Here is an 11,635-nt window from a genome sequence, read left to right on the forward strand (position 1 = left end):
AAAACCTACATGCATGCTTACTTCTTACACAGGAAGATTGAAGTCCCAGTTTTGGCGGTTTACTGGTCTGGAGCATTCAGGTGTGCCAAAGATGAAAGACATCCGCAGTGATTGTAGAGAAGCAATTGTTGCTGCTGTGACGCTACATTGTGTATTATAGCTAGAGGAGTGCGCTGGTAATCTGCGAAACTGATGTTTGTTTGGTTTTTATTGTTTTTATTTTTTACAGAGGATCCATTTACTTTTCACAAATAAACAAAATTTGTACATTTCCAATGAGTCATCTAGCTGTATTTGTGACCCTTTTTTCTTTCCAATTTACACGTGTGTATGCCTGAAACTACAAGGGACAGAGCCTTTTTAGTCTGGCCCCAGAGGCTTTCAAATGGCCCAAATAAAGTGATGCTAGTTTAATGTGCATTGTTTGAAACACACTTTTATTGGAGAATTTATGATTATTTTGAAAGAATTTCTTTATTTTATTTGTACTTGGTTCAACGTACATGTCATTAATAATCATCATGTTTACAGGGGGACTTTTTACCTCTCCTGTATATACTACATCATAATAATAATAATAATGACGATGATAATACTTACAATATTTCATTACACAGGTAATCAACATCATTAATGCAGCACAGGAAAGCAGTCCTATGCCTGTTGCTGAGGCCTTGGATCGGGTACTGGAGATTCTAAGGACCACTGAGCTCTACTCTCCACAGCTGGGAACCAAGGATGAAGATCCCCACACAAATGACCTTGTAGGCGGGCTGATGACGGTAAGTCGCAGATCCTTTTAAGAAGTTTGAAACAACCCGTTTCCTCCATCTGCCAATGAATCAGTTCCTATATGACGACTCTTGAATAGCCAGGATGCCTGCACTATGAATGCCCACGATGTGGTAACGTAAAAGCAAGCATTTTGGGAACGTCCTTGAATGTGGCCCTCGTATTTTTGCAAATATATCAATTCGTATTTTGGGAGACTGTAAGAGAGCGGGAGGCAAAAAGCGACTCACAGACAGCAATGGTGAAGAACAGAAGTAGAAAGAGTGCCAAGTTGGCAGTCTTGGCAACAACTCCAGAGGAAGTGTTAGATTGTCCTTTGTGCTCCTGTAGGCTGGAGAGGAAAGCCCACCCCACCCTTTCTTTCTCCCCCCGCTCCCTCCCTCTCTCTCTCTCTCTCTCTCGCTGCACACATGAACCTTTTCCTCTCGACTCCACAGGCCTGGAAACATCCTGTTCTTTGGATCCGATGAATAAGCATGGCTTTACTTATATATGTCCACTGCGGAAACACAAAAGCATAGAGGTGTTGGTCCTTCGCCAGAAAGATTTATTCTGCATAGGTGATAAAGCTAATGGAATCCGAAAACCATGAGGTGTCTGTGATTAGAAGATTATTTATACACAATCGTACTGGTTTATGAGGTGCCTAGCTGAATTTCTGCTTTGCTGAAATGATAGGTCTCCAGTTTGTTACGGTGAACGGGATGCTGGCTCTGAACTTAAACCGCCCAGTGAACATTAAGAGAGGAGCTGTCATTTTTCTGGGTGAAGAAGTCTTAAAATAGCCAGCATGTAGCAGAGGCAACGCCACCATGAGACAATGCGGGGGTCAAAGATGAGCCAGTCTCCTCTTCCTTTTTCACTTGTGAAGTAAACATTTCACTGTGTGACACACACCCATGGACTCACCAACACCCAGTAGATATATCTAGCATGGGAATGACTGGATGATAGAAGTCAGTAATTTTCATTGCTGGCGAGTTGGAGAAAGAACTTGAAAGTTGATGTTCATAATGTTATAGATGAATTCTTTTGTGTTGTTTTTTTTAAATTATTATTTTCCATCAATGTGTCGATCGTGCCTTTGTCGGCCATGCTGACTTTGGCTGACTTGGGAAATTTGAAATATAGTTGAGCAGAGACAGACCAACTGCTACAAAGTGATGGGTAACAGGTGAACGGCTTTATATGTAGATAGGGCTCAAGGTGCTATGGCGACTCAGGCTTTGCTTTGAGTTGCATGGCTGTCCTGTTAACGAGCAGGGAAAGCCAGCTGATCCGCATTGTGTCCAAAATGTCATGGCGGTCCATTCAAGAGCTATTTATAATATTTGTAAATTACCTTTCAAATTCTTAACACACAGTGTGTTCAGCACAGCTGGTACAAATCACAGTCCTAGCAGAGCCGGATCATTACGCTTCTCACCACGTGTTTGATTATTTGGGTGATGAAGTGTTACCCCACTGATAAGCTCCATTTGCTATCACAGCATGCATCAATGCCCAGAGGAAGACAAATGTCATGATGAAATCATTCGATGCAGATTATCTGACCTGCGAACATAACTTATCACAGTGTTATTTCTGACTCGGTCAGTTCAGAAATATGTTTCTCTTTTGACTGCGTATTGGTGTCATTAATAAGCTCAATTTGGCCATGTCATCCCTCTTTGTGCGAGTGGGGAAAGTGGTGCGAACTGTCGGCTTAACATGGCCTTTAAAACATTGTGTCACCGCAGCACAGATGGAAGAACACTCATAAAGGCAGGAACAACAGGTCTATTTCTACATTTGTCATTTTTTCTTCTTTCTTTTTTGCACTTCCTTAAAGAGCTGTTGAGACCAATCCAAAATCCAACCACCTGCTTCTTATTTAAATCACATTAAATGCAGGTGATAGCTGACGTTCATCTTTTGAACATGGGTTACTGGGACTGCTGTTTTGGTTTAATGATTTACTGGCTCTTTAACTACCAAATTAAAATGACTCATAGGTTGTGTGTAGATAATATTACATTTTTAATTTTTTTTTTATTATTTATATTTACTATTGGCATGGAGATTCCTCCTGACTTGTGGCTCATTCATGTCATTCATGCTGTTTTGTGACTCGCTAAAAACATCTGTGATGGCTGAATCCAGATGTTCAGGCTGATCTGGCACAGATTTCTTTAAAGTCCGAGCGCGTGTGTGTGTGTGTGTGTGTGTGTGTGTGTGTGTGTGTGTGTGTGTGTGTGTGTGTGTGTGTGTGTGTGTGTGTGTGTTCGTTCCAAATGGCTTAATTTTCAAAGATAACTTTTATATAACATCTAATGCAAGCGTAAACTCAGAGCATCCTAAGAGTTTCACTCTCCAGATAATTTTGACAGTACGCCGCAGCATTTATTATAGAGGTGATGCTGGTGCTCCTGACAATGAGCTGAAGTTTTCAAGTTGCGCTCTGAAGAAAGCTAAAGGATGGATTTATTCATTCTGTGCATGCATTTTTTCAACTCTTTCTCTCCACCTGCAATCCCTAAAGCTCTTTGTTTCTGGTTTTCAGGATGGTTTACGCAGGTTGTCAGGAAATGAATACATCTTTTCCACCAAACGTGAGTTTACAAAATGCATAATGCAATTGTGACACAGAGTACAGATTTTTCATTACATTTTCTTTCCAGCTTGGGTGTATATTATATATTTTTGTACATTTTGTGTATTTTGTATCTTATATTGTTCAACTGCCTGAATCTCTAAAAAAAAAACAAAAAAAAAAAACAACAACATCCAGTTCCCTTCTTCCCTTTCCTCTTCATTTGAATTCCTCCTTTGTCATGTCTTCCTTTTCCTCACAGAGCCCCACCATCTCCCCAGTCACCTGACAACTCCTCTGTCGTTAAACGACATCCCCCCTCGAATCGCCCAGACCATGGAGAATGAGGACTCTTGGGACTTTGACATTTTCAACTTGGAGGCGGCGACCCTGAAACGGTGAGGCTGAACCTGTTTAATGCTGCAGGATTGATTTGTGTGTTTTTTGGGGGGGGGGAAATAAAAAGAAGACTCGCGATGACAGCTTGTGTTAAAGTTTCATGTTCAATCATCCCACAGGCCTCTGACCTACTTGGGCCTGAAGATCTTCTCCCGCTTTGGGGTCTGTGAGTTCCTAAACTGCCCTGAAGCCACTTTGCGCTCCTGGCTACAAGTCATTGAAGCGAACTACCACTCGAGTAACTCCTACCACAACTCTACCCATGCAGCTGATGTCCTGCATGCAACGGCCTATTTTCTCTGCAAAGAGAGGGTCAAGGTAAATTAATAATGTTAGTTTTAAAAAGTATATTACAAATTAAGCTCATATTTCCTAATTACTTGTATCATTTAGAATTAAAAACAATGTTCACTTGTGGTTTATTTGAATGATCTTCGGTCAGAACCAGATGCTATAGATGGATAAAATAGTTTTTTAAAGCTTCAGCAGCCTGCCCTACTTTTGTTTGCAAGAGTTCACCATTTCTGATTTTTGGACCCAGACCTCTACAAGTAACTAAATGCTGGAAGGTAACACAGTCAGACAGAAGTCTCAGCACGGTCTTGGGTGTCACTTGTCTTGTCTGAGTCTACTTTATCCTAAAAAGTCTTGGTTTTGTCCATGTGTGTCAGTAGCTCAGTAACTGTTGGGTGATGTGCAGTGGCTAAAGCTGCTTACCAAACAGTCTATTTCTGAACTCAGTGCAGTGATCTTTCATTGGCTTAGCCCATAAACTGTGAAGTTATATCACCATGGTTAATAAATCCCTTGAAATCTGCAGGGTTAGCAGGTTTAAAATCTGTTATGTACTGTTGTATAGCATACTCTTTAAATGTGTTAAATATACCTCAAATCAAAAGTAGAACAAAGCTTAAAAAAAAACAACAACCCAAAAACCAAGTGCTTTAAAGACTAAATGATTTTTGTTTTCTGGCTAGCATTAGACATGAAATGTGTATTGATAAAAGAATAGTGCAAAAGTCTTGAGCCACTCCTCGTTTCTTTCTGTTATGCTTCCAAGGAGTCAGACTTTCTTGTGTTATTATTTTTATCATTATTATTTTATTCATATTTTTACAGCAGCCATATTTTACTCCATTTAACACTGACCTTTGAATCAGCTCAGCATAAAAATGCATCTAGCTTAAGCAATGAACCAGCATTGTGTCCACACGTAACAGACAAGTCAGCAAGCAGTCTGTCACAAAAACAATATTTTTTCCCACTTTTTCAGTCGAATCTATGAAAAATATCAAAGATAACTCAGTTTGATGGACATATAGCTTTTCCTCACCAACACGATGATTCCCAAAGAACTGTTTGCTGAAATGTTCTTAAAAAATGTGAGGAAATTGGACAAATGGGAGGCAAAAGAAGAAATGACAGCCCTAAAAACACTATATAGATGAACAGTTTTTGAAAGTCATGTCTTTAGGAAAGAGGAACCAATCCAGCAAACGATCTGAGAGATAAATCTGAATCCTCAGTTGATTCATTTCCTGCTCACTGAAGTCTCATCAGAAATGGTCTCAGTGGAAAGGTGGCTGTCAAGAAAGCTTTTCCTAAGGAAGGGAAACGGGAAGAAAATTACACCAGAACTGAAATGAAAATCAGTGACCACAGGTCTTAATAAATGATGAATCCAAATTGGAAAATTTTGGTTCAAATTGTTGTTGTGTGTACGGAGGAGGTCAGGAGAGAGGTACAACAATGAGTGTGAGCAGCCATCTATAAAACACGGTGGAGGTTCTCTGATGGTTTGGGGCTGAATCTCAACAAATGTTGTTGGGAATATAAAACTGATGGAATTATAAAATCTGAAAATGCTTTCAGATCTTCTATGCAAAACCAGCTGGAAACATTGGCTTCATCTTTAGCACACTGCCAGTGCAGTAAAAGCAAACCTGGGTAGAAGAACGCACAGTGGAACAATATCAGTCATGGATTGGACTCCCCAGACCCCAGATCTCAACATTGTTAAAGCAGTGTGGGATCATCTTGACAGAGAACTGAACAAAGATGGAAATGTTTGTTATATAAATGTTATAATAGTAGAAGGTTATACTGTGCCAACTGTTAGTATAACTTATCATTCACCTGATAACGGTTAGGCTATTCAAATGCCAACCTTTAACTTCATTGGCTTCTACCAACAGCAAAGTCTGGATCCCATTGATGAGGTGGCCGCCCTGATTGCTGCTACCGTGCACGATGTGGACCACCCAGGCCGTACCAACAGCTTCCTTTGCAATGCAGGAAGCGAGCTGGCCATCCTCTATAATGACACAGCTGTACTAGAGAGTCACCATGCCGCACTGGCCTTCCAGATCACCACGAGAGATGATAAGTGCAACATCTTCAAAAACATAGAAAGGTAGGAGATTTATGATGTGGCCGTCTGTGCGCTTGCTTTTACTGCCAGCAGCTCTGTAAAACACCACAAGTTCCCCAAACATAAATGTATTAGGTGTCCAGACTTTAAGCTTTTTCCCTAATAACTGAGTTAAGAGGAGGAATTTTTAGGATGTAGCTACATTTGAAGCCTCAAGGCCTAAATTAGTTATCGTTTAGACAGCTTGATGTCTAGTATAATCTGCTGTCACTGTGTGCTCAAAGGACTAATATTTGCCACACAGCCTTTGCTTGCACAGAGTTGGAAAACTGATTACTAAATTTCTATTTTGGGATTAATTATTTATTTCAGTTTAAGTGAATTTGCTGACTTTTGATCAGATAAACCATGATTCCAGGTATTTTATTTTACGTTTTTTTTTTTTTTTTGCACGCTCTACAAAATCTTTAGATTTTGCAACATGCAAGGTCAGGCTCATTATATTTAACATATGGAAGCACTTTGAGACACGCACATGATCTGAAGTATCATAGGACTTAAGTCTCCTTATGCACTGATGAAAGTGATACTGTGTGTTTGTGTGTGCTGACAGCAGCAGGGTAGTAATGTGATTTGAGTCCCAAAACAGAATAGCTCACATTTGCTGGTCCCCTCCAAGGGGGAAGGTGAACAAAGCATTCATTCATGGCCACTGTCACTGTAGTGAAGGGGAAAACTGTTCACACGGGTTTCCAGGCTATTTACCACACTGTCATCTCACTCTCTGTTTTCACTTCTCCCCGTCTTTCTCTCCCTTACCCACGTGATTTCTGTCAACACTTTCTCTCAAGGAATGAATATCGAACATTACGACAGGCCATCATTGACATGGTGCTCGCAACTGAGATGACCAAACACTTTGAGCATGTCAACAAGTTTGTCAACAGCATCAACAAACCACTGGCTGCTCTGGAGGAGAATGGGGTGAGAATGAAACTGGAACACTCTTAAATGATTTTTAATATAGATTTCATACCTGTGAGGAAATATAATTTCCCTTTTTTCCCCTTTCCCCCCTAAATAAACCAGATAATGATACACCAACAGTAAGCGAGCCACAGTGTCTTAAGGGCTTAGGGAGATGATGATACTGGTGTTTGCTGTGGTACAGATGTCTTTGTGGGGGGAGAGTTTTGCAACTTGCTACCATCTTTCTCATCCCTGTGTGGAATGCTCAACACAGACATTTAAAAGCTGTATTGCTTTTTTAAGTGTAGGATTTTTAGAGGGCTTGTGCGTTTGTGTCTGATGTAAAATGTGATGAAGGTCAGGTTTGGTTAATAAAAGAGTGCCTTGAGGGAAAAACATAATATCGTTTGACTGTAAGACAAAACACAAAGATCGGGAATAAAATAACTCTGCTAGGGGAAACGGATCTTCTTCTGCAGGTTGGTTTAACATTACTCTCAGTGAATTCAGTCTTGTAACATAAAGTACAACCCATATGTTGTGACTTCATGAAGATTGCTGTGCTCATTTACATGGAAGTGTAACGCATAATTAAACGTCTAGAAGACTAAACCCTATCAGCTGCCAGGGCTGCTCTTTGTAAAGACATATCAGGTTATTCGTGAAGTAGTACACTTGTAAGGTGCTGTTGATTTTAACTAAAAACTTGAATTTGAGTTTATTTTGTGGTAAATGTTTGCTTTTTCTTTTCTTCTTTCCTTATATACAGGGAAACAACGATGAGGAATCTGTCAAAAGCGTCTTGACATCCCCCGAGAATCGCATCCTTGTCAAGCGGATGCTGATTAAATGTGCAGACATATCCAATCCATGTAGGCCTCAGGAGCTCTGTATAGAATGGGCTGGACGAATCTCAGAGGAGTATTTTGCACAGGTGATTAGAAGGGGCAAAAAATAACATGGTGTTGAATGCGTGTGGAAATGGATCCAGCAGGAAGCAGCTGTAATGTGTTTACTGGGATTGATGACTCCTTGCGCTCTTATCTCTGATGCAGACTGACGAGGAGAAGAGACAAGGTCTACCGGTGGTCATGCCTGTGTTTGACAGAAACACTTGTAGCATCCCAAAGTCCCAGATTTCCTTCATAGACTACTTCATTACAGACATGTTTGATGCATGGGACGGTAAGTCTGCACAGCATGACATAAAAAGTACTTTTATATCTATATTTGTGTCAATTCCTATGCATGCACAGGACCAATATTCGTAGGAGGTTCAGTTATTCGCTGTAATGTGATTAGGTGGCATTTGTCTTTCACTGCCATAATAAAATTCTCAGTGTTATTAGATCACAGCAAGCATACTCGGTGTTTGGTGCCATCAAACATGGCCTTTTGTTGCCTTGTAAAGAAATTAATCCAAAGGCTCATACTGTAGGCAGATACACTATAGATGTTATCATCCTGGTAAGCTTGCTAGTGTTGTCTAGCTTGGATGGATTGGCACGCCCGTAGACTGTTAGGGAGCATCGCATGCACATAGATGTCTTCTAATTAGTGCTAACTCACAAATAAAATAGTCCTACATTTTCACACAGCCATGTTATTATCAGATAATCATTAAAAAAATGCTGCAAAAGGCACCGAAACCACAAACACAGTTGAGAGGACTAGTTCAGTGACTTCACTTGGTGACACAGCTTGCATTGGCTGCTGTAGCAGTAGCCGTGCTCTATATCTGCTTGTATACCAAGAGGTTATTCACTTGGGGTGGGCTGTGATGCTTCAGTTGTTTAGAACCACTCTCAAGTGGCAATTAGGTTGCTCTAAAGTCCAATCGTGCTCTTTTCTCCGTGTCAAAGCCGACAGCTGACACACCATTGGGGGCAGAGGAGGTTACTAATTCTCCATAATGTGCCCCAAACATACAGGGGACAAAAAAATGGAGTTTATTCCTCACTTTCTGTAATGGTAAATTATTACTTATAAAGTGCTTTTCTACAAGCCTCATTCACCCTGTCATAAAAGCACTTTTTTTCCCCTCCACCTAAGTGCATTCATGCATACACTCACACTCCAGTGCATGCATCAGGGGCAACTTTGAGTTCAGTATCTTGCCCGAGGATGCTTTGACGTTCAGAGAAAAGTAAATGGTAAATGGCCTGTATTTGTATAGCGCTTTTCTAGTCCCTAAGGACCCCAAAAAGTAGCCGGGGAATCGATCCACCGACCTTCCGACTGGTTTACGACTCGCGCTATCTAATTAAAGTTAGTGCCGACATACAACGCTAACTGATTTATCCCCCTGTAATTAGTTAGCATGCATGTGAGTGGAGGGATGACAGCTGAAGAGCCAAAATGGTGGATTACGTCAGTATTATGGTTTCATTCTCTTTTCTGTTTTTTTTTTTCCTGTGTGCCCGTGCACACACACACGTCTGTATTGCAAGTATTGGTTATTTGTGCAGAAATGACATGAAACTATAGCGAGGCAGATTCAGTTTATTATGACTCTCATAATAATAATAATAATATTAATTTGATCCATCACTTTTATTGGGTATTCGGCCATTGGTAGAACCAAAGTGGCCGTCGGAGGAACAGCAGTTTTTGTCACGTTCCGCTGTCTTCATTTTTCAGCACCAGATGCTGCTGCTTGTTTTTATACTGTGACAGTGAGATAGAGATGTTTATTAAATATAAATGTGTCGTACTATCTTTGAAACAAAATGTAATCTTTAAGCCTCATCTTGATCTTGCTTTTTCTTCTCCCCAGCTTTTGCAGACCTCCCCAATCTTATGCAGCACTTGGACAACAACTTCAAGTATTGGAAAGGCCTGGATGAGAGGAAGCTGCACAGCCTGCGACCACCTCCCGAGTAGGTGCTGCAGTGTTTGTGCCCTGGGACTCTGTAATCTGAGGCAGACCTCCTCTCTCTCTCTTGGCTGGGGGGGGTCTCTCTCCCTGCCAGCCCAGCCAGCCAAGGGGCTTCCTCGCCTTCACTCTCCTGCTTCCGTAGCACACCGAGCGTCCACATGTCCGTCCATACAGAGAACCACAGAAGGACTTCCTTCCTGACAGGCAGTTGCAGCTGTAATGCTGCGGGCTTTACGAGCCTGTCGTACGCGAACTGTGACAAACAGACACGGACACGCAGCATCCTTACGAACTTCTTGTGCCTCTCAGGCAATCACAGTGTAGCTGGTCAAGTGACATGACTGAAAGAGGGTCGTTAGCGGTCTTCTGGCGAAGCACCCGTCCCTCCCCGATCGCCACGTGGGCACTCCTGTCTGCCTGTGAAGTTGTTGTTTGAGTAAAAACTGCTTGTTTACTGAAAAGACTCGATGGAAGCGTGGTCTGGATGAAAAAATGTATCTTTTCAAACCAGGCTGTGAAATCACTTTTGACCTCCATTCCTGTGCTCGCAGCAAGGCAGGACTGCTCTTTCAACCCCCTGGAGGTCACACCATGAAAGAACACTCCACTGCTTTCCTTTGTTTTGTTTGTTTGTTTGTTTTTGTTTTGGGGCAATATTCACACGTGTCCGAGAGAAACCCAACCAAGTTGACACATAGCTATCTTAGTAGACATGTGAGAGGAGATGCTTTCTTTATGGGTTGGGGGCGGTGGACCTTTCTCTTAGGCCACCGCTGAGAGACAAAAACCTCAACATCACAATCGTAGGTATCTAACTGCAGATGATTTGGTGTGTACATTTTTCTTAAGATGTTCCATATTTTCTATATAAAAATTCCTAAATGAATTAGTTGACGAGAACAAAATGAATTTATGAAGAGCGAGAAAAGCCAAAGCTAATGAAGACAAATACTACTATAACTCTCGAAAATTCACAATTATTATTCATATGAAGCATTACCATATTAAACTTTTTTTTTAAATTTTTTTTATCAAAAGTACAGTACCAGTTTGAATGAACACTTTTGTATTGCACTGTAAACAATATTAGAAATGTCTACATCTCAGTGATTTGTCCAGGGATGGGATGTTGCATTGGAGAATAAGCTGTTATTGTTGATCATCGGGAGTTTGCGTGTGTGTGTGTGTGTGTGTGTGTGTGTGTGTGTGTGTGTGTGTGTGTGTGTGTGTGTGTGTGTGTGCGCGCGCGCATGCGCGTGTGGGTGTGTTTTGGTTGTTGCTGCGAGTGCGTGGGTGTATTCATTGCTGCAACAATCCCTTGCTCTTGGTTTAATGCTGTAAACCGCTCGACATTTGACAACAGCAGAAATATGTGAAAACATTTTGGACTTGAAAAATTTTGTCTCCCAGAAATTTTTGTATCTGGTTTATCCTACTGAAAAGACTGCCTTATTTTATACAATATTTATACAGTACATCCCACTGTGCAACTGCAACAGACATCTGGAGTTTTTATTATGACATAGTCAGAAGGTTATGTTCAAGGAAATCTCAATATTTTTATAGACAATGAATTTTACACTGGATTTGCAGCAAAAGAGATCAACCATTATAGCTATCTGAATACTTTTGAATGGGATGGTCACGCAGAGCA

At 41.0% G+C, this 11,635-nt stretch overlaps 1 protein-coding gene across 1 annotated transcript in view; it reads left to right on the forward strand.

The window, feature by feature from the left end:
- pde8a (phosphodiesterase 8A) overlaps nucleotides 1-10,915 on the forward strand; it is a 51,786-nt gene extending 40,871 nt beyond the window's left edge. The window contains exons 14-22 of the mRNA XM_080884849.1: nucleotides 618-782; nucleotides 3,335-3,383; nucleotides 3,627-3,762; nucleotides 3,883-4,081; nucleotides 5,959-6,176; nucleotides 6,986-7,118; nucleotides 7,873-8,037; nucleotides 8,159-8,288; nucleotides 9,880-10,915. Of these exons, the coding sequence (XP_080740975.1) occupies nucleotides 618-782; nucleotides 3,335-3,383; nucleotides 3,627-3,762; nucleotides 3,883-4,081; nucleotides 5,959-6,176; nucleotides 6,986-7,118; nucleotides 7,873-8,037; nucleotides 8,159-8,288; nucleotides 9,880-9,986 (1,302 nt within the window). The 3' untranslated portion in view covers nucleotides 9,987-10,915. The remainder of the gene's footprint in view (nucleotides 1-617; nucleotides 783-3,334; nucleotides 3,384-3,626; nucleotides 3,763-3,882; nucleotides 4,082-5,958; nucleotides 6,177-6,985; nucleotides 7,119-7,872; nucleotides 8,038-8,158; nucleotides 8,289-9,879) is intronic.
- Nucleotides 10,916-11,635: the final 720 nt, after the last annotated feature.

This window comes from Rhamphochromis sp. 'chilingali' (genome assembly GCF_963969265.1).
Source record: "Rhamphochromis sp. 'chilingali' genome assembly, chromosome: 6".
Taxonomy (NCBI): Eukaryota; Metazoa; Chordata; class Actinopteri; order Cichliformes; family Cichlidae; genus Rhamphochromis; species Rhamphochromis sp. 'chilingali'.